The following is a 27,383-nucleotide window of genomic DNA, read 5'->3' as shown; positions in this document are numbered from 1 at the left end:
TGTGAAAACAAAACCAATTGCTAATATTGTATCGCGTAATATTACATATATAGGTATATTTAGATGCATGAAATTTAGTTAAATTTCACACCACGATCGACGTTGATAGGAAACATCTCATTTTTTCTAAAGCAAATATTCGTAAGTTTTTGTTATGTTTGTTGAAAAATATATTGTAATTGAAAGAAAATAAAGAGATTTATCGGTATAAAGAATCATTATCAGTCCGAGGAGAGTGGAAATATAGAGTAGTATGCTCTATGCATATTCTGCAACTAATTTTTAGAAGAGACGATTATTTCTGAAATTTTTTTCTTCTAACTGCACATCAAAAGTTTATCGACTGCATTTGATACGCGAACTGAACAACAAGGTCATTAATACGATAAAATACGAATTGATTAATTGCAGTATAAATATAACGTCGGAATGAAAGGAATTCACGACGTTTGCCTCCGTATATAGAAGAAACATGTTTCGTTTAATGAAGCACGAGGTATTTCGAACAATTTATTACCTTTATACTAGAAGTTTACCGATTCATTATTTTCAGCCGTATAGAATATGCAACAATTATATTAAACTATTGTCAACGAAAACGATACATTCGTCGTCGAAAATAAAACTACCAGACTGTGCAGATGTTGTAATAATAGGTAAAAAGAATTCTCTGAACATTCGTTTTTTCTATTCGTATGTTAACATAAATTAACGGTATTTTTAGGTGGTGGCAGCGCAGGTTGTAACGCTCTTTATCACTTAGGAAAATGTGGCGTTAATGCTGTATTGTTAGAGAAATTTAAATTAACTTCTGGTACTACGTGGCATACTGCTGGCCTTATATGGAGTATACGTGGTCCGAGTGATACCGATATAGAATTATTAAAAATTACGAGAAACCTTCTTAAATCGTTAGAAGAAGAGACTGGAATAAATCCAGGGTGGATAAATAACGGTGGACTTTACATTGCTCGGACCGCTGTGAGTATTTCATATTTAATTACCGTCTCTTTCTTTTTTATATTTACGCTTCTTCTATTTTTTCGTTGTACAGGACCGATTAGATGAATATAAAAGACTCGTTACCGGGTCCAAAGCTTTTGGTATTGAAGCGAACCTTATCTCACCCCGAGAAACAAAGAAATTATTTCCGTTACTTGACGAAGCAATTCTTCGAGGAGCTATTTACTGTCCAGACGATGGCGTTATCGATCCCACTATGTTAGTAAACGCCTTAACAAGATCGGCAAAGAGTAATGGTTGTCAGGTACATACAAATTTTTTCTTCCATTCGCGAACGATCATGAATATACATATAGGAATATATTGAATTTATTTAGATTATAGAAGATTGTCCCGTAACAAAAATACTCACTAAGGAGACTATTACGAGCGACAAGAAAATTTCTGGAGTAGAGACACCGTATGGAATCATAAAGACAAATGTTATTCTGAATGCCGCTGGTGTTTGGTCAAAAAATATAGCCAAGATGGTTGAAACGGATATTCCTCTGGTACCGTTTAAGCACGCGTATGTTGTTACCGAACCCATAACAGGAGCACAGAACCTTCCAAATATCAGAGACCTTGATGCTAGTTTATATATACGAATTCAGGGAAACTCTATGGCTATAGGCGGTTATGAACAAAATCCAATCATCTTGTCTTCAGTGAGTCCATGATGAATCAATTTTAACGTATTATCGAGAAATTAAAGCAACTCGTGTTAGAAGTATACTTTAAACATTTCTTCTTCTTATTATTATTTATTATTATTTCACTTATTTGCGTGGCATTATTTATAAGTTACCTAAATTAGATAATAACGATAATTAGTGTGTCTTATGTTTGCATAAAAGCCACCGGAAGATTTTTCGTTCAGCCTCTATGAAATGGACTGGAATACTTTTGACGCGCATCGAAAATCAATGATTCGTTTAGTTCCTCGATTATCAACGAGCGGAATAAAAACCACTATATGTGGACCAGAAAGTTTTACGCCTGATCATAAACCAATCATGGGTAATAATTTGAATTCTTGTCTCGTGTTACTGTCTTAATCGTCTTGACTTTCATTGTATTTAAAAGGTGAGGATCCTCGTTGTTTTGGTTTATTTTACTCGTGCGGCTACAACAGTGCCGGAATGATGTTAGGAGGTGGATGCGGAGAACAGATTGCACAGTGGATAATTAATGGTCGACCAGACAAGCACATGTTCGATTATGATATCAGACGGTAGACTCTTTCTCTGACTTTGCTCAACCTATTCCTCGTATTAATATCTCGTTTATTTATCATTTTCATTTTTAGATTTATTCCAGGGCAGAGAAAAAATTTAGTTTGGGCAAATGAAAGGTCCCATGAGGCATATGCAAAGAATTACAGTATTATATTTCCAAACGACGAACCTCTAGCTGGTAGAAACTTAAAGCTAAGTCCTTTTCACGATGTAAGATTAATTATTCGATGAAACTTTTCTTATTCATTAATGTCGTATAACGAACTATTACTTTCTTTGTCGCAGTTACTTGTTGAAAACGGTGCTATAATGGAAGAATGTCAAGGTTGGGAGCGACCTGAATGGTTCTCCTTAACAGAAAGGGTCGACATCAAGAATTATGATTATGGTGGATGTTATGGAATATCAAAAAACAAAGATGATAAATATCGCGAAATATTAGAAAAAGAGTACAATTTTCGTATTTCGCCGTATGATGACATTGTAAGTATTTCAAAGAAAGCTATGCTTATTAAAACATTAATACAGAATCTAATCGTATTATGAGTGGTTTTTCAATTTATACTAGATCCGAAAAGAAGCTCTTGCTTGTCGTACAAATGTTGCTTTGTTTGACATGTCTCATCTTGGAAAATTCTACCTTTGTGGTCCAGATGCACAAAAAGCTGCAGACTACTTATTCACAGCAAATACAGATCGCGCTTTCAACAAAACGGTTTACACTTGCATGCTAAATCATGTTGGAGGAATAGTAATGGACTGCACGGTTACAGTTTTGGAGCCTGGATCGGGCGGAATCATGAATCCGATGTTTAAAGAAAAATCATTTTACATCGGTACGTTTTCACAAACTGTTATCGTTTGGTTAACTTCGTTATTACAGGTTTGTGATACTATTTTCAATACTAGTCTCGAGTAGCAAAGCCGCGTACCATACGTGGGCTCACGTGAATAAAGTGATACAGGAAAAAGGATTTGATGTATCTTTACACGATGTCACAGAACTGATTGGAGTTTTATCCGTGCAAGGTCCAAATAGGTATTATATTGTACACGGTTTAACTTTACGTATGATTTAGATTTGTATGCAGATATTTTATAGTTACGAATTATTGTATAGCCGAAATATAGTGGAATCGCTAATAGCGGATGAAATCTCGGATGAATCTTTTAAATTTTCAACCACAAAATTAGTGAAAATTCGAAATGAAATAGTTCGCTTAATTAGACTTAGTTTCGTTGGTGAACTCGGCTTTGAATTACATATTCCAAGATCGTCTTGTCAGTCGGTTTATGCAACTTTAATGAAATTCAGCGAACCATATCGCATAAAACTTGCTGGATATAGAGCATTGCGTAGCCTAAGCTGTGAGAAAGGTACATAAATGAGCGTTTCTGTAATGTGATATTTCTACCTATGATATTGTATCGTAGATATCAAAGCATTCGCATCTTTCAGGGCATCTTCTGTGGAATGAAGAACTCAGAGAAGATGATAATCCCATAGAAGCGGGATTGGGATTTACATGTCGTAGTTTTGGTAATTATTTGGGGAAGGCGGTAATTGATCGATTGCGAAAAATTGGTATTAAAAAGAGGCTAGTACATATCCATATAAATAGGTGAACATTATCATATTATTCAGTTTTATGGTTTTATTATTTAAATAATACTAATATTATATATCGCGATAGTGATATTCCCGTGTGGGGTTCAGAAACGATTTACAGAAATAATCGTGTCGTTGGTTATCTACGAAGAGCGGAACGAGGATATAGTTATGGAAATACTATTGGGCATGGGTGAGTAAACTTATCTTGAATCAAAATGACGCTCTCATTGAACTTCCTTAAAATCAGGTATATCAAGCATCCAGATGGAGAAAATGTGACAAAGGAATTTTTAGAAACTGGTAATTATGAAATTGAAGTAATGGGGAAGAGATATAAATTTCATCTTTATCTCAAAAGTCCGTTCGATCCTCAGAATCAAAGATTATTAGGTGTATATGAAGATAAAGATGTTCCTAAACTTTAAAAAATTATAAAGCTATAAATATAGATAAACTTAAAAGAGTATAGGTTTATTTATATCTATCCTGCAAGGGGGTTAGCATGTATAGTTACATTGTTTATTCGTGTTTCTGTAAGCGGCTTATAATTTTTTGGGCTCACAGGAAGCTTTTCCAGTTGTTCCAGAGTGTCTAGACCATCTATTACCCTGAAAATGAACAATTTATTAAATGTATTTAATATAGCATACTTATGCACAACAATTAAGCAATAGATTTATTTACCTTCCGAATAAGGTATATTTCAAATCAAGATGCGGTTGAGGACCATAAGTTATAAAAAATTGACTTCCATTAGTGTTTGGACCATTATTGGCCATAGACACAAGACCTCTCGTATTATGTTTCAATTCTTCTTTAAATTCATCTTCGAATTTACGGTTCCAAATTGACGTTCCACCCTTGCCAGTTTGTGTTGGATCCCCGGTTTGCACGATGAAACCTTTTATATTTCGATGAAATAAACAATTGTTGTAATAATTGCTAGCGCACAAGGCAAGGAAATTCTACAAAATAAATACGCTAATTTATATTTGGCCAGACAATGTTATATTGTAAAAGATTACAAAAGGACTACCTCACAGGTTTTTGGACACAATTCACAAAATAATTCTATCTTTATATCTCCAACGTCGGTATGTAAAGTAACGCTCTAAAAATGAAAACCAATTATATTTTATGTGTGTGTATATATATATATATATATGTATATATGTACACGCATTGGGCGTACATATGAAATTCTGTAATACCAATAAAATAAACAATTTGAAAAGAACAAACGTAATTATAATATTCACTTGCGCACCATCTTCGATATAAATGTTTAATTTATAAACACTAATATACGTCGATACTTATTATTATTAAGATCTCACATATTCTTCAGTCGCTAGTAACGCGTACTAACAAAAAATGAATATGCACCACTTATATATTTATGTAAATATGTACGTAAGGGTAGCCATTTTGAATGTCACAGAATTACCGACGAAATCAAATGTATGTGTTTATTTTTAAATAAAATCGAAATTTTAATAAAATATTGCTGTAAAAAGCAGCGTCGATGAAAGAAAAATATCAAAGTATATGTTCGTACGAAAAAAAGCTAAGAACGTTTCAATGGTTGATATATTTATCAAATATAATTTATAGATGTTACCCAGTATTTGTAACCAATTTGACTTTAGTTGAAAGCTGTAAGGAATCGTCAAAGCAGCGCCACTATTTCTGCTGAATGTTCAGCTTGTTTCTCGTTACATGTAACGGTTAGGCAAAAAAGATATTGAATACTTTAATATTAGTTTAATTCGTAAAAAGTGCATTTATTCTTGTTTAAGTTGAGAATAAGATTATATTTTATATATTGAAGGAAGAAATAAACTGAATTGTGAAAGTTATCATAAAGGAGTGACAAGAAAATCTAGACGAGTGGCGCGTCTGTGCAAACGGGTCTCTTTGGTTGCATGACGTAATTGTATTGATCGCGGAAGAAGAGCCGAAAGTCGCGCATTCGCCATCTTGGACGAATTGTGGAAAAGAAGTTTCTGTGTCTCGCAGGCGCGGTACGCTTGTAATAATTGTAATCCGTGGCGATCCAGACATTAATTAGTTTAACTGGGAATTAACCCTTTTGTGAATTAGAAACCCATTTGGACGGACCAAGGTAAGTCATTATTTCTTTGATTCGCTTCTTCATCCGAATCTTTTTTTCTACGTGGAAACCTTACTGTCTAAGCTTGTTCTACGACCATTCAACTTCGAACAAGTTTTTTCAAATTTTTTATTTATTTAACATTGTTACTGCGTCACTTCGTCTGTTCATAAGGTACTCCTACTATGAATTATTTCTTATCGTTGAATTTTAATTACTATTTCCTCGCAATCTTCTTGTTTTGAATTTTTAGCGACTTTGACATCATGATCAAGGGTTGGGTCCGATCCATGTACTCTAATTGTTCCATTTCTTTTTCATGCGTATTTTATATTTATTTACCGTAACGTACAAATATATTTCTGCTTATCCTTCCATTTGGTTATTCCGTTTTTTTTTTTATTTTCTCATTATAAAAGAACATTTTCAAAGTTTCTGTTTCCCTTTTTTCTTTCTTACATCCAGCATTCTTGACAATATTGTGGTTAATTGTTCCGAGATTTTGTTAGAATTTTATTTAAATTTAATTTTATTATTTGACACTTTGATTTTCAATAAATATTTTTGATAATGTTTTGACCTTTTCTCTTACTTTTTCTTAAGCATAATAATTATTGCCAATAATATGTTATTTTTTTACCAGGCGTGTTATTATTTATGTAGTTTTTAGATTTATAATTTAATCGATTACATACTTTTGTGCGTTTGAAAGTGTTTTATTTTTTTTTTTTAAGACGCAAACACAATTTAGTTGTTTTGTTTGTTTATAAAGGAAACTATATGTATTTAAACGTTATATATGATTTCAGACAAAGGGTTCGTTCTTTGGGTCTGATTGGTACTAAATGGTTGCCTGCAGACAGCATGTCTACTCTGTCAGGGCTCGTGTCGAAGGGGGAGAAAGGAAAATCAAAGTTTCAATCATTAGACATCAATAACTTGTACCGGGTGAGTAGGGTGAGTTGGCCAAGCAGTTTTGTTCATTTATCTCTTTTATCTTTTACTTTTCCATACATACGATTTTTCGCGTAACTTTATGTTTACAATAATTAATAGATGCGATTTATTTTGTTTTATCGTTGTTATTGTTCTTGTTATTACTTGTTATTAAGTTATTAAGTTACAATTATCAAGTGATTATAAAAAAATAAACGTCTTTATAAAAAGAAATAGAGTTGGTATCTGGTTTATTTCGAATGTAGGGAGAGTCTTTAGAGCAACATCAACAAAAAAATACATTACCACGTAAACATGGAATGCAAAGTCTTGGAAAGGTGCCTTCGGCACGACGACCTCCTGCTAATCTGCCTAGTTTGAAAAGTGAACATAGCAGTAACGATCCAGCTGTTAGTCTTGTACCAAGTGGAGGAAGTGGTTGGGCTACTACCAAAGATTCAACGACCACCACTACTACTACGACTACTACAGCTGTAACCACACCTGATACAACTACTGTAAGTTTCCTGACATCTCCTGTTTCAATCAATATTGATTTACTTATGATAAATTCTAACTAATATTCGCAAATCATAGGAAATGTTTTTAAATAATTATGAGATGTATATTTGTACTATTTACGTATTTCTTAAAGATCTGAAAAACAAAACGATAATATTTATGTTTTGTCAATATAGTCACATTCTTCGCCGACACAATGTGTACCAGGGACTACTGTGACGGCATCGCTGCATCCGCTACTTCCAGGACAACAAAGTATCTCACAGCCTCCGTATTCTTCCGACATAAACAGCAAATCATCATGGAGTGCAATAATGAGCAGATCTGGAGACGGTTTGTAAAATTATATGACACGTTTATTAACATTTTCTTGGATTTACATAAATTTTGCGTATAATTCTAGCGTAAGATTAATCAAGTAATCATATAAAATAGAAATATTCGATCATTATTCTTTCGTCGATATTTAGGTACTGTAGCAGGAGGCCAACAACAATCACAACAACCGCAACAGCAGCAACAACAACAGCAGCAGCAGCAGCAGCAACAACAACAGCAACAACAGCAATCGGTAAATCGGGAATTAAATGCACAATACGGGCCCGGACCAAGTTTACGACCGCAAAGTAAGTAAATATGAAAAATGTATATTTTGTAAGTTTCGGGTTAAGGCATTTTTGTTTATTCAATGAAATTGTGTATTAGCGGAAGGAAGTTGGATACAAGGTGGAAGCCGCACAAACAGTGGTGCGGGAATAGGTGCGGCTCCTGGTTCCGGAAATGGAACCACTTCAGCGGTCCAGGCCCCCCCTTTGAATATCAGTGGATCGGGAGGGCATTCAGACATATCTGGTGGCGGTCGACAGAACTTGGTCCAGTCTCCCAACATGGGCATGGCCCAGGGAGGCCCTCCTCATAGTTCGGCAAATAGTCAGAACACTTTAAATTCTAATTCCCATCAAGTTGGCTCAAATCTCCATCATTACAGAGGACTTATTCCCCCATTTGTAAGTTTTGTTGTTGTTATTATTATTATTATTATTATTATTATTAAATAGTACTATTATGTTACTATTAGATTGTCGTTAAATGTGGATTGAATCGATTCTTGTAAATAACCATAGATATCTGTAAATTTTTTTAAAAAAATTTAGTTGTACAGAGGAAACTTTTCTGGTGGATTCCCTTCGCAGTTTCCGCCGAACACGAGTTCCAGCGGGCCTAGGCCCCGGTTCAATTACTCGTCAGAACGATTTCCTGCTCCACCTCCTATTCGTCAACAGGAACGCGATCAGCGTGTTCCCGAGGAAGAAATCGTTACGCGACCAATTATTAAGGAAGAAGATCTCACTCGAATGGACGATATTTCGCGCGATGCTGGTTGGGCAGCACACGACGATATCGATTACAATCAAAAACTTGCCTTCAGCGATGAAGAACCCGATTCTGAACCATCGAAAAAAGATGAAAAGAGAGATACCAAGGAGGAGAAAAGCGAGGAAATTTCGACAGAAGATAGGGAGAAAATTAGAGGTAATCGCGACAATCGCGATGATCATGATAATCGAGATTCGAAGGAATCCCGAGAACAACCGATTCATCGGACGTGGACTCAGAGCTCTGTACCTCGTGATTATCGTGGATCCAACGGGTCTGGTAGTTATAGCGGTCAGTCACAACTGCATTCGGTGCATTCTTTAAGAGGTCAGAATATTTATGTGACGTAGATGCATTCAGTAGTTTAGATTCGTTTTCATTACCACGTGCCATTTGATCAGTCGTAAAAATGTGTTCTATGTAAGAACAATGTATTTATTAATATTTGTTATTTTTACCGTAAAAACAGGAGTGGAAGACGACGAAGCCTGGAACGAAAGGCGCAGACTAAAATTTGAAGTAGCATCTGCCGTTGAACGCGCTCGACAACGCAAAGAAGAAGAGGAGAAACGGTACCAGGAATTGACTAGGCAAGCGGCAGCTAAGAAGTTACAAGATTTGGAGCAAAAATTAAAAGCTAAGCACAAAGAAGAGGAACGTGGACAATCGAACGAGTCGAAGAGTTTAATAAACGTTCCGCCGGTACCAATTCCAGTTCCTGATTGGGAAAGGGAACGAGAAAATAGAGAACGAGAGAGCAGAGAAAGAGAGCGACCTTGCGCCGCTACTTCCGAGGGAAAAGATGAAAAGTCGTTGAACCGTGAATTGCGCGAAACCAGAGACAGTCCAAAAGATGGTAGAGAATCGCGCGAGCCGTTAATGTCGGATTTCCGGCAAGGTGACCGTGATCGGCAAGGTTTCGCGAGACAACCGGATACCGTGCGTAACGAACGCGAAAGGGAACGAGAACGGGAACGAGACCGTGATCGCGATCAGAGAGATACGAGAGATCGTGACCATTTAGCGTTCTCTCGGCATTTTCAAAACAATTTACCACCTCGATTTCAAAAACAACAAGCGGAAAGAAGCGGCACTGGTTTCAGTCGAATCTCGCCTTCTACCGAAAGATCATCGACTCAGTCGGTTCCTTTCTCTCAACAGTACGATCCTGGTAGATGGGTTCATAATCATGGTTCTTTAAGTAAGTATCTTTGAATATTTTATTTTAATCCTTTTGGTGCTTACAACCTCTTTCTAACGGTATCCAACCGATTCTTCTATCTTTTCCTTCGAGACACGAGAATAAATTTATACGATATATTTCTAAAGCGTGTTCGCGTTGCATCAAAAAGATTAAATGTTGCTATCACCGTGTTTTCTTTGTCGAGACGATTAATGTTCTTTGTATCGAATTCGATTTGTATTAGTAGACAATAACTTAAAAGCAGCACACGGCAATGCACCGCAACGTCGCAGTAGGACGGATTCCGATATTTCTACTTCGATGGACGAAGATCGACCTCCGTCTCGAGATTATCGTGGTTCTCTCCTTCGCGACGATCGATATCGTCATTCTTCGCATCGACCATACGATGCCCGGAAATCGGCCAGCTATTACGACGAATACAGTCGTAATTGTAGAGATCATGATTACGACGACAGGCATTCTCGCGATTCTTGGGAACGCGAACGATACTTCGATGATAATAAAGATCGAGATTCGAAGGACGGATTGGAAACAAGAGATGTAAGGGAGAATCGAGATATACGCGATAATCGTGCTAACAGAGACAATCGAGATTCGAGAGAGAATCGAGACAGGGATAGCAAAGATAAAAAGGATTACGACAATTATTTAAAGGTATATTTCTTGGAATTCTCTTATTTCGTATATTATTGCCATTCGTGCGTGTTAATTCTTAATTTGTGTGTGTTGCCAATAGGATCCCTTCGACGAACGCGACCGCGACCGTGAACGCGACCGTGAACGTGATCGCGAACGTGATCGTGATCGTGATCGTGATCGTGATCGCGATCGCGACCGTGAACGCGACCGCGAACGTGATCGCGAACGCGATCGTGATCGTGATCGTGATCGCGAACGAGAACGCGAACAGCGAGAACGTGAACGAGAACGCGAACGCGAACGCGAACGTGAACGGGAACGAGAACGAGAACGAGATCGAGATCGCGATCAAAGGGAACGATCGGAGAGTACGGAATGGCGCGAAGAACGTATAATTCAAGAAAGATCGATCGATAATCGCCGTGATTCCCAGAGAGAAGAGAGAATGGAACGCAACGAACGGCCACAAAGACCAGATTCTCGTGACAGTCGCACTTCCAGGGAATCGAAAACGTCTTTGCGCGAAGACGATTCTCACAAATTGCGAGATTGCAGTTCTTGGGTGAACGAAGTTGTCGATTACGAGGAAAGTAAACGTGATATGTATCACGAGGATACGAGAGACAGAGAAAGGGAGAGGGAAAGGGAGAGGGAGAGGAGGCAGCCGTTGGGGCCCGTGACCAAAGAAAGAATCGAGGCAGACGAATTGAAAAACGAAAAACGTAGCTTGACTCAGTTGAAACGAGCCGGTTGCGATTCGGATAAAAAGGATCAGACGAAGGAATGTACAGAAACGAAGAAAGAAACGGATGTTTGGAATAGGAAGCTCGAACGAACGAACGAAAATGCAAGAACGGCGGAAAGAAGCGACGGCTCTCCGAAAGCGTGGGCTGACGCCGTATCTCCGACGTTCGACAAAGAAGAAAAACTTTTGGAATGTAATAAGAATGAGAAAGATACGGAGGACTTGAAGCAAAGTTTCGAGAAATTAAGCTTGGAGAAAAGAGAGGATACTCTGAACGAGGAAGTGACGGAGTTGCAGGCTAAAGAAGATAAACGGGAGAAGAATACGCGAAACAGAACGAGTAGCGGCGGATCAAATTCTAGAGTTCGGGATTCGCGCGGAGGACGTCAATGGGGAGGCATGTACAGCGTGTACGCGCGAGGATGGCGCGGTCCGGAATCGAGAGGACGAAGAGGTGGACCTAGAGCGGCAGCTAGACCCGCTTCCGCCAGGAGCGGTTCGTACGGACACACCGATTCGGAGAACAGTGCCGACGAGATATCCGGTTCCACCGAATCCGGTAAGGAGGAGAAAAAATCCGCGAGGTCGCCGAAACTCGGTAGCCACAAGGCGGAAAAGGAGGAACGCGTCTCCGGCAGAGACGATAAACGCGCCGATTATTCACAGTCGCAACGCAACGAGAAACGAGCTTACGACGCGAAATCGAATCGCGAAGGTTTTGCTCCTTCGGGAGAACCGTCTCGTCGCGGTCGTGGTAGTTTTCGCATCCGTAGCGCGACTACTGCTGGCAGTCGTATGGAAGGATACGGTCCGCCGTCGAGTAAAAGTCCTTTCTCTTCCGAACGCGGTACCGACGAGAAACAAAGTTGCGCGCGACAAAATCCTTCGACACCTACCCCGGAGAAGGAAGTCGGCTCTTCGATATCATCTTCGCAGCTTGAGTCTGCCGACGATAAGATAATAGCGAAACAACAAGCATTGACAGCTGGAATAACTGGAAAACGTGCCAAATCACCGAATCAACAATCTCAGCAGTCCCAACAGGCTCAGCAGCCTTGCAATAAACAGGAAGCGAGCCATGCAACCGGTAACGTTGTTTCTCAGAAGGTGCAGTTTAGAAAAGAAGAAACGCGCTCGAAAAGAACGCGCAGCGGAAGCAGAAGGGTAAGTATATTTGGATATTTAAACGACGAATCGACAATTGACGCACTTAAACGTATAAATCTGTAAAAACGAGAGATAAATAAAATAAAAAGATGGGGGAAAAGAAAAGAAAAAAAAAAAACAAATAAAAGATAGAAAAGAAACAGATACTCTTTTGTCGTATTCGTTTTGAAAATATGAAGGTTTACGGTGTACATCGAAACAAAGCGATTTACGGTTTACGCTCGAACTCGTTCCTGTTATGTTTGTAGGGCAGAGACAATCGTGAACTACGATACCGCGGGAATGGCAGTAACGCGTCGAAGCAAACCTCTTCGGACGTAGGAAACGAAGATTGGGAAACCACTTCGGAGAATAGCGGCGAAGAACACGTGGACGAGCATAAAGATTCCCGCAATAGTCGTAATAAACAATTCACCGTGTGTACAAGCACGGGTAATAGTCAAAATATGGCCGCATCGAACATGCATTCTCGCAGAAACGAACAAATAGGAAATAGCCGGGAGCAGCGCGAGAAAGGTTTAAAGTCTTGTTCGAATACAACGTCGTCTCGGGCCCCGGGCGCGGAGAAACGAAACTTGCAGAATTCGAGTTTCGCCAATCAGAAAAGTCATTCGAACAGCATTCCGCCGTTGATACAAAGCTGCCAAGTGCAAAACGGAAGATCGAGAAATCAAACTATCGGAAGTAATTCGATGACTTCGAGTAAAACGACCGTTAAAGATACCGCGACGGTGAATCGTATGGAGGACGTGAAATTATCCGATCCGAATTTGATTGGTCAAACTGTTAACGACGCTAACAAAAAGTCTCAGGGAAAGGAGAAGAAAACGATGGTCGAGTGCGACGGGGAAACAAATAGTTTCGTCGAAGATGTATCGAACGCGATCGAGGATAAGCTCGATTCGGATGGTTTTCAAGAGGTTCGTTCGAAGAAAAACGTGAAAGAGTCGAGACACGGACAGAAAGAAGAAACGAAACAACCGATCAAACGCGAAAAGGAGAAGGACAGAGAACGCGATCGTTCAAAGTCGAAAACGAACGGCTCGCAAGCAGCCTCTCTGCAACAGGTGCAAAATATACCCCCTTTGTTGAGTCAAACTATTCCACAACCTGCGAATATCCAACAGAAGCAATACGACAGAACGTCGAGAAATCAGAAGCTCGCGCCGAGATTCCAAAAGCAGCGTTTAGCGAAACAGCAACAGCAACAGCAGATGTGCGTGTCGGAAGGTACCGATTCGAATAAGATAAACAATTCGAATAATTATGGTAAAGACTCGTCGAGCGGACCTGCACCTCCGCCCTCCGTAAACGCGTGGGATAAACCGTTTACGACCAGTCAGCTGCGATCGAATTCTCCGTCCGCGGTATCCGCCGACATTCAACTGATACCAGGTTTGTCCGTGCAAAACGATCACGGTCACGGCGGCCACGGTCATAGTCACGGTCATGGTGGTCACACTGGCCATGGTCATGTTCACGGCCACGAAGCTAACGAGCAAACGAATTCTGGAAATAGTAGTCAACGAAATTCGCCGAACAGCGAGAAACCTGGGAAAAATATGAAAGATCAACTCGCGGAGAAAAGCTCCGTCGCCGATGTTTCTTCGCCTCCTGTCCAAACGTTGATATTCGAAAATACAAATTACTCGAAAACTACCAAGGCCGGTCCATCCGATTTAGCGGTGAAGACGAAATTTCCGAATCATATAAAAACTCAACAGCAGCAACGCGTCGAGAAACGCGCGGATTTGGAGGAAGAGGGTAACGCCAGCAGCATTCAACAACAGCAACAGCAACAAAGTCTCCCTGTTGCGTTTTCGAATAAGCCGAACGATTTGATAAAAGACAAGAATCAAGAACCGATTCAAATGCCGCTTTCGTTCAATAAGAACGAAGACAATGCTGACATGAAATTAGATTTCACTTTCGATTCGGATCTGTCTCAGTTGACCGAGGATAAAAGCAAAAGTTTAGGGATGACTCGATCGATGCACATGGCTACCGGTCAAAATACCATATCACCTTCTACCGCAGAGTTGAATCTGAAAATTGCCTCGGTAAAGAAAGTATGGGAAAATGCGCCTCCGATGCCAACCGTGGTTGAACACGAGGATGGCAATGTCGTCAGTAGCGCTAATACCTTTCCTCAACCGTTCGAAAGTACGGACGTTGACGATAGTTACAGCCCTCATCAACAGTATAATCAAAATAACATGAAAAATGAAATAACCACTTCTACGAACGTGTGCAAGGTAAGAAATCATTTCGCGAACATTATCATGTTGTCATGCATGCATATCTGAACTATTACATCACTAGAAATTGACTCGATACTCAACATAAATTCAACTAAAATATATATTCTTATTTATTAATTATGTTATTTATTTCGATTTTCTGTTTCCCTCGTTCGTACTTAAAAGTTCCCTTAGCCCATTTGCATCACCGACCGAAATATTACGCGAGTCCAAATAATTCGCTTAATAGCGACTGATTATCGAATTTTTATGCAAATGGGTCAAGTAAGATTCCATGGTGAAAATGAGAAAGGTAAGTGGCTAACGCGCATCATTCGTTTCTCTTTCATCTAGAACACACGTACCATTTCTTTTTCTATCGACTACTTCGTCACCGTTACCCGTCCTTCTCATCGTATCGAGAAATTTTCATCTTTCCTAACGATCAATATTTTTACTATTTTCGATTTATCGTTCACGCTCCCGTCAATTATTATCATTAGCATCTCGCGCTAGATACCTTCGATCATTCTCCTTTTTCTTCTTCTTTATCTTCTTCTCCTTCTTCTTCTTTTTTATTTTCCTCTTACTTCCCACCTCTTCCAACTATTATTGCTTTTACTACTTCTGTTTACTACATTTTTCCACCTAACCGAGCTTACGCGATTAGCAATTAACCTAACTGTTTTCACCAAAATGCAGAAGATTTATTAGGAAAAGTCGGTCTTCGAAATCCGCGTTGTTCGATCGGCATCATTTAATGCAGCAGTTGATAGTGATGTAAATAGAAAACTAAATAACGAAACACCATGTCCCCTGTGGGAAGATGCTGACTCTTTGCCTGATGCGCAGCTGGTTCCCCCGCAGGTGAAGCCGCAGCAACAATCTTCGGGTAGCAGTAGTGGTCAGTCCGGTTCGACTGTTCCCGGACCGAGTCCTATCGGAGCAGGTCAGAGTCCTATTGGTCATCCTCCTGTTAGTCTTCAAGGACCACTGAGTCCCCCTCCATTCAACTCTACCGGGCAACCTTCTCATATCAATTATCAGGTGCAGTTTTATTCGAATTACGTTTCATTTTCGTATCTAGTCATTTTATCTTACATCTTATATCTTGTATTTGCCCGTTTTTATTTTCATTTCGTCGTTATCATTTATTATTTATTTTCAGGAATTTCCTCAGTATCCTGGTTCTCAAGCCGCGCAGTATGGAAGCATGTCTGCCATACCTTCTCCGCCAGCTGTACTATTTAATACTGGCTCTGGTCAACTACCAGCTCAAGCGGGAGGTCTTTATGGAGCATTTCAATTAGATCAAAACCGATCTCCTTTCACTCAGTATCCTCCGTATGCTCCGTCGCTTCAGAATTCATTCAGTCAACAAAATGTTTACTTGCAACAACCTCCACCACCGCCACCGCACGCACCTAATGCGCCTACGCCGGATATGTATCAAAATAATCTTTCGCAATACCGCATTGTAAGTACGAAATTACAGTATTCTCTCTGCCGTTTTTCGATCTAACGATTTTTCAACATAATAATCTCTATCCTCGTATCGATATCGTGACAAAAACAATATTCGCTGTTGAAATATCCGAATGCAACGTATTTATATTGTATTTATGCCTTTCAGTCAGTTAGCGAACGGATCACCACCTTCCTGTACGATAACGTTCATTTTTTGTAGACCGCAGCTGCTGCTCCGCCGTTTGGACAAAATCAACAGCTCAGTAACAATCCGAACACCGTTCTTATTAGTTCCTCCTCGAATTCATTGATGTCAGCTAGTGTTAAGCCATCTTCTCAACCCATTGGCGCCATTGGAACTAAAGCTCCACACTTTCAAGCTCCGTCGGCACCTCAACCAAATCCAGTACGTCTTTTAGTTTAGTTCAACGAGATGTAGTTTGTGCTTGCTCTTGCACGACATCCTTTATCGGATTATTTCGAAGATACGTATGTCTTTTTGTCTTTTTTTTTTCTTTTTTTTTTTTTTTTTAGTTAACGTACATACCATATGATCCAAATCAAGTACTCGGCGTGAGTGGCAGTTACATGGGCAATTCCCAATTGGTACAGAGACCTGGTCCGAACGTTCAAGCCTCGGCCAATAGTTATTATAGCGCTACTTCGGCTGGTAAGTAATATGATAATTTACCTAAAACCACTCGCTACCTTTGAATCGTATCGTATCGTATCGTGTACGTATGTGTAAGGTCCTTCGATCATGTTTTCAGATGTATTCCCCGGCTCGCAAACAGGTTTTTATCAACAAGGAGGTGCTACGCAACAGACTGGTACTCATTACGGCCTGCAAGGATTTGGTCAACACAGCCAAAGTTTAGCAACTGGCAATGCTACTCCCGTTGGTCTTCAGAATTTTAGCACTGGATTTTTATCCAGTTCAGGTTTACAGATTGCTGCGGCTGCAGCGGCTCAACAATTTCGCAATCCTACTGGAGGACTTCCTGGACCAGCGAACGCTGGCCCTACCTTTCTTAGTAAGCATCAACCGCAAGAACAACCTAGACAGTTAAAGAGTCCTTCGGGAAATCAGCAAGATGTCCTTGCATCAGTTTTCAGTTCTAGTAAGTCCAATTGTTTTTTGCGTCGATGTTGCGTTAACGATGCCGCTACTCGCGATTTCTGATCACGATTATGATCAAGTACTTTTCTTAGCGCCACAGATACCGTCTCCCAAATCGAGAAATTGTAAACAGCAATCTACGTCTCAGCAACCACAACCGAGTCCCACGCAACATCACAAGTATCAACAGTATCAAGGAGTTAGTCAGTCGACACTGGTAAGCAACTGTAGCTGCCTAAACACAGATGCATTTAAGAATATAATTCACGAGTGAACAATTTGAAATTTAATCAGGATTGAAGCGATATGAGAGAATATAACGTAAATTTCGTTTGATATATACCGACACGCTACCAACGAAGAATTGACTACTATAAATTACAGGTTTTACAACAAAATGTTCGCGGTATGGGTATGCCACCACGCGCTGGCATTCAACCATCGCAACAACGTTATCCGCCACCCATTCAGAGACCGGTTGTTCCATTTACACCGGGTCCAAATCCTAACAATCCTTCGCAACAACAGCCTAATTGCATTCAATCGCAGCAGCAACAGCAAGCTCAGATTAATCGTCATAGACCGAATTTACATCAGCAACAACAACAACAACGTAATATGAAAATGCAGCAACAATATTATTCAACCCAAGGTTAGTTTCCGTTATGTTTCTATGCAACGAAAAATTATCGAATGATCGAATCGTCGCGATAGTAAGATCTCTTGTATTCGTTCTTTCTTCAGGAAACGTTAAAATAGACGCGAATGAAAAAACAGATTCTCATAATGACAAAATCAGCGACGGTAATTCCGGTGCTCAACAAGGAAGCACTAAACCCAATGTGAATTCGCAAGACAATGACAATAAGGAAGAGGTGAATCAACAAAACGAATGAATTTAAAACAAAAGAAAAACGTTCGTCTTATCCCTCGGAAAGTACTGTTTACCGCTACGTATTAGTATGACATCGATTGAAAGGTAACTGATAATAATTAATTTGTTGTCACGAATGGAGCAGGCTATACTCCAATTGATAATCGTGTATTGTTCTACAACGAGTTGAAGCACTTTCTGCGTTTAGAATCAATAACTCGGTAACTTGGTCGTGTCTAGTTAGAATAACTTAATCACGATATACTGGAAAACGGTAAAAGTAGGTGATGTCGTCGTTACATGCAACAATATTTTCCCACGTTAACTATTGCGACGTTACGTTCCATGAACTCTCGACGAACGGAACATTTTTATTGGACATTCCTTTTTGTTCGACAGAATACTGCAAATTGCAGCGGAACAATGTCACGAAAGAATAATGAAATAATGTCTCCCTCCCTTGCCGCATCGCCCCCTCCCCACACACATACACACACACACACACACACGCTTCCTCCTCCCCTACCCTTTCTCCCCATCGCTCCGCATAAATAAAAAGAAAGCAAATAAACATTGGACGATACATTGGAAATAAGATAGCCGAAAGTCTCGGCGAAATACTTCGATGAAAGAGACTGTGGCATCTTCGACTCGTCCACGACATATATATATATATATTGAAAGTCGAAAGAGTCAAATAATTCAAGTGGCGCGCACAATGTATCCCTTACTCGGTGTTAATCGATTATCATAACAGTTAACTGAATTGCACTGACTATGAAGACAACAAACGTGCACAAGACTTCTGTATATGGACAAAAATTGCGGTTTGTGGTATACGAATAATGTAAAAGCCAGATTTCCGTGGAACGTACTTCAACGAAGAAGATGTTGCGTGATCGTTGCCACATTTTATAGAACGACAAAATGGAAGAAAAAGAATAAAAACAAAGACCGATTAAAAAAAGACTGTTTCGTGTGTATCGAAATTGCATAAACATAAAAGTATTCGTGCAATGGTCGAATAGATCTGCATGATGTTGTCCCTAATTACAGCGTGACAATTAAAAAAAAAAGTTCGTGTACATTAATCATTTACGGATATAATGTGAGGTCATGACGAAGCTTGTGAAAAATAAATAGTGCAACAATTGTTTATAGTACTAAATATATTATCATGACCTAGCCATGCTCAGAAAGAGTATCAGTAATATTAGAAATGTAATGTAAGGTATCGCTTGAATAAGAACGAAACACGCACTCGATTTCTTCGTGCGTAGTAATATTTCTACTAGGTTGCAACATTATCGCAATGTACAAGTCGTAGACAAAAATTGTATATTCTTTTTGCTTTTCTTGCGTTTCGCGCAATTATAATTATAATAATTATCATTATCATCATCTTCGCCCACATTATCATCGTATTTTAATTTTATTTTCAATACTATCGTCGTTGTCATTATCATCATTGTCATTATTATTTCTATTATAACATTATATTATATGTATTACCATTGCCGTCGTTGTTACTACTGCCGCTGCTACTATTACTTATTACCAGAACCGCTACCAATGTCATCAATTCTGTCATTATTTTTCAACTTGTTACGGTTATTATTACGATGGTGATCGTCGTCGTCGTCGTCGTCGTCGTCGTCGTCGTTGCCTGCATTATTTTTATTATCAGCATCTGTACCGCGACCACTATTCCTCATAATTACGATCATTATAAAAACGAAACCGATGAAAATAAACAATAATATTTACAAGAATTCATTTTTAACAATTTTACTGAAACAACGAAAGCTTATTTAAGATATCACGGAACCACTATGCTACTTACTGCCATTCACATGATAAATTACCATTCGCAATCTAAATACTATCTTAGTTAATTATTTATTTATGACACGAAACAGAAAGCAGTGATATATGTATGTTACAATTAATCGAGCCATTGATAAATCCAGTATTTATAAAACGCTCACATTTAGTTTTACGTGAATTTCTTTCTTTTTATATCTAATGGCCTTGAATAAAATTACGAATTACGATAGAAAAATTTGTGCTTGATAATCGTTTAAAATACGGGTGCCTTCCACGTACTGCCACATACATACGCATTTTTTCTTTTCGAAATTATTTCGATTGACGTTAAAAAATTGTGGTGTTTCATTGAAACGTTCTTTTTCCTAATCTAATGATCATATAGAAAATGCTTCGAATCAAGGACAATATAGTGAAATATAAAATATTTGTAACCCGATCACTTTGTTCGAATGTAATGGCATAGAAAGGACGAAACGAGACACTCTCCGGCAATATCGTAGATAACGAACAATGCTTTAATAATAATAATATCGTTTCATTTTTTTCATCTTTATATATAAGTAGTATTATTTGTAATAAGTAGCGTTACTACTACTACTAACAATACTACCAGTAGTAGTTAATAACAGCAGCAGCGACAGCAGCAGCAGCAACAGCAGCAGCAGCAGCAGCAGCAGCAGTAGTAGTAATATCAGCGATAGTATTCTATGTTGAAACTAAAGTATCTGTTTAAGAAAGCATGTATCTTCACTGGCTCGAAGCTAAAATCGTCAACCTGTAAATATGATATTTTAATCCAGTAAAAGATATAAAAAAAAATCACTGGTGATATCATTTACGATTATAAAAAATGTTATTGAGCCCTTGATTCATTTTGGAAGTTGAACGACAGTAGTTGTGGTGGTGCTACTAAATCGTTGAAATTGTATAGCCACTGCAGCATTATCGTTACAAATTAGTTAGAAATTAGTTAAAAATTAGTAAAATCAGTATTAAATTATTAATATTTATAACATTAAAGCTATCACTACTGCTGCTGGCGTTATTGATCGATTGCAATAGTAAATATTTTAGAATGACATATTATTTACTGTTACAATAGTGCTATTATTTCGTATTTAGTAATATCGTATCGTATCGTATCATTTGATTTTTTACGTTTAGAATATTATATTATTTTTTGCATTTCTTCTTTATTCCTTGTAACTCCCTCGTTTACATTATTAGTTCGAGTATGTTCTTTATATTCTACTTATTTTCTATTGGTACCATTTTAATTTAACATAATTATTGCTAACAATCACCGTCATCGCTATTGCTGTCGTAACGTAGTCGTTATTGTGATTATAATTACCGTATAATTATACGATGTTACGTGCTCTGTGAATTTGATACACCAATTTTTCTCGAGATTCGCCAATTAAATATAATACAATAAACTCTTATATACTCGGAATGAACGGCGATCAAACCGTTATTACCACTACTGTTGGTCATAATGTTAACGTTGTTAATAGTGACGATGTAACTGTCATTATTGTATTCGTGCTTGATCAAAGGAGCTGATAACAGGAAAACGAAGAACGAACTGTGAACGAGTAAGTAAAAAGAAAATACGGTGTCCGACGCGAAAAAGTATCTCGAAATACTTGTAATTCGAATACAATGATTCATCTGTTTACTTATTATCGATAACATGCGACATAATCCTTTTCCGGATTATATACCAAAACCGTACAGAATTCGAGCGCAAGAGTCTGTCTGTTGGATTATAACGTTACTCAAATAATGATAATTATTTGTTTATAATAAAATTGTAATATACCGAGATACATTTTACAATAGAAAAGATATCAACTGTCTTTACACGTATTTTACAATCATTTACTACTAGCGTTAAATTTAAAGATACGTTGTATATGAATGTATGTACGCATAAAGCGCATGCATGTGGGCGATACACACGAAAAACGATGGGTTAACGATTATCGTTGTCGCATCCATACATTTATTACTTCTGACAATATGCATATACTCCGCTATTTCTGTATATATTTTTCATTTTAAATTTAATCTGTTAGTTTGAAACATTACAAACATATATGATACCAGATTATAATTTACATAAATAACGATTAAAGAACGCTAAATAATACTACACTCTTTGTAAATTGCGAAAAATCAATTAATAACAGACCCGTCTACCTAATTATAAATTGTAGACCATATGTATCTATTTATATAATTAACGGTTTAACTTATATAAATACTTACTAAAATACGAAAATAAAATAAATTCTGACGTAGGATTATTTTTCATTTATAATCGGTATTTAATATTTTCTTAATAGTTCGCCTAATCTTCTAAAGATATATTAATTAATTTTATTTATTTAATTATTTATTATCCTTGAATTATCCTAAAATCTCGTACATATTTACGAAATATTCGTAAGCGCGCTAGCCTATTGCACGTTTGTAAACAAAAAATAAGAAGAGGGGGCAGCAACGACACATAAAATAGAAGGCTCTTGTCATTTTCTTTACGTTTCTGCTTCCGTAGAACCATCATGCAAATTATTTGCTATTCTACTTCAGACTCATAATTTCTCTAGAGCACCAACCTTCGTTGGCATTCGCAAAATCATGTTCCTCGTCAAGGAACAACGTATAAAGCTAAAAATTTATTGTTGCGCGGAGAAATCAGGTGTAATTTTATAGTACGCGTGCGCTCTCTCTCTCTCTCTCTCTCTTTCTCTTTCTTTGCCTCACACACACGCGCGCGCGCGTGCAACTGAGAGAAGTACATTTATTTATCTGTTTATTGGTTCTATTAAAAAAGTCTGTGAAAAAGAATACGTTATAAAAACGAAATAAATAAAAATTAAAAAAAAATGATTCAAGAACGCGATATGGAATTATTTTCAAACGCAACATGTAAAAATATTTGAATAGAACTATTTAATTATAATAAAATACTTTTTTATAACGTGTCCATTAATAAAACAAAAGTTCCATTGGTCTTCTATCAGTTTTATTAGCAAGTTATTGGTTAAGTTTTATTCACAGTCACTTTCTAGCAATAACGACATTCCTTTGTGTGAGAAACTGAACACGAATTGAATTATTCCCATCACTTTTTGCGGTTCTATTCTTATTACATTATTGCATTATTGCAATAGTGGAATATTTTCTTCGAAAAATAAAACTATAGTAACTATATTTTCCGACTATCAAGAAGATTCTTCAAAATTTAAGTTTAATGTAACGACATACGTACGTTTGTATCGTTATAAAATATGATTATTTTAAAAGAAAAATGTTTAAAGTAAGCGCCAGTTGAATCGGATTAAATCAATGTATATCATGTTAAAATAGAATTGGTTTTGTTCTCAAATGTATCGATTATATTTCTAAATCATGCAAAAAAGAACGAGTAAAAAGGTAATTACGCGTAATGAGAATTGTACTTAAGATAAAAATCATACTGCAAGGAATTATCATCGCAGTATCGTAGAAAGATTAAAAATGGCAGAACAGAACCTGTAATAGTTGATGCTTTGTGAAGTAACAGTTAATTTAGAATGATCGCGAAATAAATAATAAATCTTCTCGACGATTTCTTTTAATAAATGATAAGAATTTATTATTAGTTTACTGGTTTTTAACAGTTGTTTTGTGAGCACGCAACCTTTTCGAAAAAAAGCGTAACAATTAATGGGGAATGAGAGAAGTGCCCCTAGAGGGCTAGAAATTGACGAGAAATCTGTGGAAATAACAGACTTTTGGGTGCATTATACAGCTCATATGAACGATTATAATACTGACAAAGTTTCTGTATTTATCAGTGAACCATCGTTACACTATAATGCCAGTTTCGGAAATCCGTCTCCTTTAGAGAAAGCAGCAAAGGTTAACGTTAATTTATTGATTACCCCGTATATGATAGGATTACATCAATTCGTATACCAGTCGATATCACTTTACATTGTATATTTATGATAATATTATTTTTATTGATTAAATATTTTACAATTATAACGATAACAAATATATTTTTCAGAATTTAATGTTATATAGGCACCCTTGTATATTGAAATATATTTCTTCCTGGTTTAAAGGTAGTAAATTTTTTTTAACTACCGAACAAGTTAAACCATTAATACAATCGATAGAAGCACAGAGTACGTTACAAATATGCATGGGTTTATATAGTATTTTACGTGCCTTAGTCTTTCTTCACGAAAAAGCATTTATTTCCCATAATAATATTTGTGGAACTTCTGTTTACGTTACACCTGAAGGATGTTGGAAACTTGGCGGATTAGAATGTTTGTGTAAATGTAAAGAATTAACTTCTTCTTATTTGAAAAAAATAAGAAATTATAGGTATGAAAGAGGAATATCTCCTAACGAAGATATAACAGTTCTACCTATAAATTTTACAGCAATCGATGCGTACGCATTTGGAGTTTTAGCAGAAGACATACTAAAATTAAAGGATTCAGGTAAATAATATATATGACTTAATATTTATTATAGATTCCAAAAAAGTAACAAACAATAGTCCTGATAATTTTACATACGTGTATATATATATATATATATATATATATATATAAATATATATTGTTTCAGAAGATATTCCAGGACTCTTAGAGTTTAAACAATTTTGTAAAGAGAATTTGCAAAATTCAGATCCTGAATTAAGAAGCAAGTTATCAAATTTACTTCTACACCCATTTTTTACTCATGATTTTATGAGAATATATGCATTTTTGGAAGAATTACCCTTAAAGTGTAATCAAGAAAAAGAAATGTTTTTTGGGTAAACATTTTTAACAAAAGTAAAAGATTGTTATTTAACAAATAATGTTTAATTATTATTAAAAACATTTCATCGTGTTACAGAACATTAATAACGCAATTGAGAACATTTCCTGAAAATATTGTTGCAGAACAATTAGGACGATTATTACTTTCAAGGATAGTTTTATTAGATGTGACGGCACAAGAAAAACTTTTACCTTTTATCTTGAAACCAAGAGGTAAAAGATTTTCAATATTATTCCTCCACATTTAATGCTTATCTAGGATATTATATTAAACACTATGTAATGTTTACAGATAGGAAAGATGCAACAGATAATAATTTATTCACAGTTTCAACGTTTAAAGTTCATTTGGTACCCAAATTGTTACAGATGTTTTGTATACGAGATCTATCGATTCGTTTAGTACTTTTATCGCATTTCAATTCATTCGTGCATGCATTTCAAGTAGATGAACTAAAATCTCAAGTACTTCCTGAATTACTTGTTGGAATCAAAGATACTAATGACCATTTAGTATCTGCAACATTAAAAGCGTTAGCTTATATAGTTCCAATTCTTGGTGCAACCACTGTAATCGGTGGAAAGAGAGGGAAACTGTTTACTGATGGCCGACCGCATAAACTAAACGAAAAAGAAACAAATAACAGTAGTACAGATATAAACGAATTTATGGATTCGGTGAATGCGATAGAGAAATCGGTTAATTTACCTGAAAGACCTTCACCGGACGGAGGAGAAGATAAAAAAGAGGTTATTTCGTCTATTACCGAAGAAGAATATACATGGTCTGACTGGGATTTGCAAGAAAATGCCGCTAGTGACCCGCATCTTCTTATTTCACGATTTTCCGAAACAATTTGTCAATCTAATGGGGTTTTAGTCTCACATTCAACATCAGAGGTTGAGGATTCATTATTAAATACGAATACAACCGAAATGATAGAATCAAAAGCTACAAAGCAGAAATTAGATGTTTTATCGGATATTTCAGAACTTGATATCAAGAATTCGAAATTGTCAAATTGTTCCAAGGATGAATATGATTATTTCACAGACATGGAGCCGGTAATAAAAAAAACGCAAGTCCTACACGTACTAGAACCACAGATATTGTCAAAAAGTGTATTTGACATGAAAGCGTCAAACGAAGTCGAAACGACAGATGGGAGTAATGGATGGGATGAAGATTTAAGTGACTGGGGAACAGAAGATGGTGAAGAAATAAAAAGTTGAAAACTTTCTGCTCTATGTTCAAAGGATAAACTGGTTAATTCTGCTTATTTAAGTTATCGGTGTGAAATAAAGAAAGTATTTGTTTCTTTGTTTCATCATTTTGATAAATTGTGTGATATTTTTGTTAAAAAATACCAATTATGAAAAGTATCAATATCAGAAGAATACATGAATTACGTGTACAGTAAAGCCACGTTTGTTGATCGTTAAAACCTTTTGGTAAACGAATGCAAGTTACGTCCATTAGTTTGTAAAATTACTTTAGAGTGAGGAACGAAGCCTTTAACAAAAACAAGGACACATCGTGCTTTGGTTCCGATTAATACAGCCACAGTTCTGAAACTGCGGGCACATCAATCACGATCATTGTCTTATGTTTCTTTGTTTTCATCGACGGTTCGTTTCTCCAAAGCAACAACCAGCTTTCACGATTAGTACGATTACATTATAAACTGTCGAAAACTAGCGAATTGTAAGTACTTCCGAGGTTCAGAAATCAATCTGTCACCTCTCTGGAACCTATATGATGCCACAAGAACCTCCTAAAAGCGCTAGAAAAGAAAATTAAAAAAAAGGTCAAAACATGGACTAAAAAATTGGCGTCCATCTAGCGGTGAAAGTTGGAATTACAAAAACATAAAAATGCGATTTTTCTCGAAAATTAGCGAACTTTGAGTACTTCCAAGACTCAGAAAGTGTAATGTGATCGCATTAAAGGCAAAATAATGCAATAAAAGCTTCCTAAAGGCTTTAATAAAGAAAATAAAAAAAATGTCATTTTATGGAGAAAATTTGTGGCGCCATCTAGCGGCGAAGCTGCGAACTAAACTAAAAAACCGTATGTCCAAACACGCGTTAAGGGGTCAAATAAAAATTGATTTTCTGGGCTTAATAAGCAAAAAAATGAATATCTTATTCAATAAAAATTGCTTTAAAATGTCTAAAGAAGCATACTACGTCGTCAAAGTTGCGAAATATTACTTTTTATATTTTTCCTTAACGCGTGTTCGGACATACGTTTTTTCGGCTTAGTTCGCAGTTTCGCCGCTAGATGGCGCCATAAATTTTCACCATAAAATGACATTTTTTTTATTTTCTTTATTAAAGCTTTCAGGAAACTTTTATTGATTTATTTTGCTTCTAATGCGATCACATAACACTTTATGAGCCTTGGAAGTACTCAAAGTTCGCTAATATTCGAGAAAATCGCATTTTTATATTTTTGT

General features: G+C 36.9%; 4 protein-coding genes and 1 long non-coding RNA gene across 21 annotated transcripts; 3 read left to right on the top strand and 2 right to left on the bottom strand.

The window, feature by feature from the left end:
• Positions 1–7: 7 nt before the first annotated feature.
• LOC100876817 (sarcosine dehydrogenase, mitochondrial) lies at positions 8–4,316 on the top strand. Its single transcript, XM_012296795.2, has 14 exons — positions 8–656; positions 725–981; positions 1,055–1,267; positions 1,341–1,670; positions 1,860–2,022; positions 2,089–2,236; positions 2,312–2,450; positions 2,526–2,723; positions 2,809–3,076; positions 3,150–3,279; positions 3,361–3,617; positions 3,700–3,862; positions 3,935–4,042; positions 4,100–4,316. Exons 1-14 carry the CDS (start codon positions 473–475, stop codon positions 4,275–4,277), a joined length of 2,736 nt encoding a protein of 911 aa, XP_012152185.2. The 5' UTR covers positions 8–472; the 3' UTR covers positions 4,278–4,316.
• Positions 3,876–5,262, bottom strand: LOC143264302 (peptidyl-prolyl cis-trans isomerase-like 3). Of its 2 annotated transcripts, XM_076530939.1 has the most exons (5): positions 5,120–5,262; positions 4,889–4,963; positions 4,537–4,817; positions 4,367–4,460; positions 3,876–4,271 (listed from the first exon to the last, which is right to left on the bottom strand). In XM_076530939.1, exons 1-5 carry the CDS (start codon positions 5,120–5,122, stop codon positions 4,239–4,241), a joined length of 486 nt encoding a protein of 161 aa, XP_076387054.1. In that variant the 5' UTR covers positions 5,123–5,262; the 3' UTR covers positions 3,876–4,238. The 2 variants fall into 2 exon arrangements, with proteins under 2 accessions (XP_076387054.1, XP_076387053.1); XM_076530938.1 differs by lacking the exon at positions 3,876–4,271 and having other exon boundaries at positions 4,297–4,460.
• Positions 5,263–5,517: 255 nt separating this feature from the next.
• nocte (no circadian temperature entrainment) lies at positions 5,518–20,031 on the top strand. Of its 10 annotated transcripts, none has more exons than XM_076530818.1 (19): positions 5,518–5,977; positions 6,775–6,913; positions 7,168–7,419; positions 7,600–7,756; positions 7,894–8,049; positions 8,129–8,430; positions 8,578–9,127; positions 9,270–10,001; positions 10,228–10,661; positions 10,744–12,555; positions 12,807–14,813; positions 15,651–15,845; positions 15,967–16,275; positions 16,486–16,671; positions 16,800–16,935; positions 17,015–17,386; positions 17,478–17,602; positions 17,770–18,037; positions 18,130–20,031. In XM_076530818.1, exons 2-19 carry the CDS (start codon positions 6,830–6,832, stop codon positions 18,279–18,281), a joined length of 8,229 nt encoding a protein of 2,742 aa, XP_076386933.1. In that variant the 5' UTR covers positions 5,518–5,977; positions 6,775–6,829; the 3' UTR covers positions 18,282–20,031. The 10 variants fall into 10 exon arrangements, with proteins under 10 accessions (XP_076386933.1, XP_076386937.1, XP_076386938.1 ...); XM_076530822.1 differs by having other exon boundaries at positions 6,775–6,922; positions 8,617–9,127; XM_076530823.1 differs by having other exon boundaries at positions 6,775–6,922; positions 8,578–8,956.
• Positions 18,674–25,773, bottom strand: LOC143264305 (uncharacterized). The gene is made up of 2 exons (XR_013037924.1): positions 25,634–25,773; positions 18,674–25,545 (listed from the first exon to the last, which is right to left on the bottom strand). It is a non-coding gene; the product is annotated as an uncharacterized LOC143264305 (long non-coding RNA).
• Positions 23,402–26,346, top strand: LOC100881370 (protein-associating with the carboxyl-terminal domain of ezrin). 7 transcript variants are annotated; one of them, XM_076530890.1, is made up of 6 exons: positions 23,807–24,079; positions 24,153–24,432; positions 24,538–24,597; positions 24,731–24,917; positions 25,001–25,137; positions 25,217–26,346. In XM_076530890.1, the coding sequence occupies exons 1-6, from the start codon at positions 23,807–23,809 to the stop codon at positions 26,155–26,157; spliced, it is 1,878 nt and encodes a 625-aa protein (XP_076387005.1). In that variant the 3' UTR covers positions 26,158–26,346. The 7 variants fall into 7 exon arrangements, with proteins under 7 accessions (XP_076387006.1, XP_076387005.1, XP_076387004.1 ...); XM_076530889.1 differs by having other exon boundaries at positions 24,728–24,917; XM_076530891.1 differs by lacking the exon at positions 23,807–24,079 and adding an exon at positions 23,402–23,533 and having other exon boundaries at positions 24,153–24,597; positions 24,728–24,917.
• Positions 26,347–27,383: the final 1,037 nt, after the last annotated feature.

The sequence above is a fragment of the Megachile rotundata genome, chromosome 4, assembly GCF_050947335.1.
Source record: "Megachile rotundata isolate GNS110a chromosome 4, iyMegRotu1, whole genome shotgun sequence".
NCBI lineage: Eukaryota > Metazoa > Arthropoda > Insecta > Hymenoptera > Megachilidae > Megachile > Megachile rotundata.
The sequence above is the reverse complement of the archived record's forward strand: the minus strand, read 5'-3'. Positions and strand labels throughout refer to the sequence as shown.

Bases quoted from the DNA above. Each gene is read 5' to 3' on its own strand.
- LOC100876817 (XM_012296795.2), top strand. From the start codon at position 473: ATGTTTCGTTTAATGAAGCACGAGGTATTTCGAACAATTTATTACCTT. The intron at 982-1,054 runs GTGAGTATTTCA...TTCGTTGTACAG, and splicing joins TTTACATTGCTCGGACCGCT to GACCGATTAGATGAATATAA. The intron at 3,077-3,149 runs GTACGTTTTCAC...TTTCAATACTAG, and splicing joins AGAAAAATCATTTTACATCG to TCTCGAGTAGCAAAGCCGCG.
- LOC143264302 (XM_076530939.1), bottom strand. The intron at 4,461-4,536 runs GTAAATAAATCT...GTTCATTTTCAG, and splicing joins AAATATACCTTATTCGGAAG to GGTAATAGATGGTCTAGACA. The intron at 4,272-4,366 runs GTAACTATACAT...AATTTTTTAAAG, and splicing joins CAGAAACACGAATAAACAAT to TTTAGGAACATCTTTATCTT.
- nocte (XM_076530815.1), top strand. From the start codon at position 6,830: ATGTCTACTCTGTCAGGGCTCGTGTCGAAGGGGGAGAAAGGAAAATCA. The intron at 12,556-12,806 runs GTAAGTATATTT...TTATGTTTGTAG, and splicing joins CGCGCAGCGGAAGCAGAAGG to GGCAGAGACAATCGTGAACT. The intron at 16,672-16,799 runs GTACGTCTTTTA...TTTTTTTTTTAG, and splicing joins CGGCACCTCAACCAAATCCA to TTAACGTACATACCATATGA.
- LOC100881370 (XM_076530886.1), top strand. From the start codon at position 23,807: ATGGGGAATGAGAGAAGTGCCCCTAGAGGGCTAGAAATTGACGAGAAA. The intron at 24,080-24,152 runs GTATATTTATGA...TATATTTTTCAG, and splicing joins AGTCGATATCACTTTACATT to AATTTAATGTTATATAGGCA. The intron at 24,598-24,727 runs GTAAATAATATA...ATATTGTTTCAG, and splicing joins ACTAAAATTAAAGGATTCAG to AAGATATTCCAGGACTCTTA.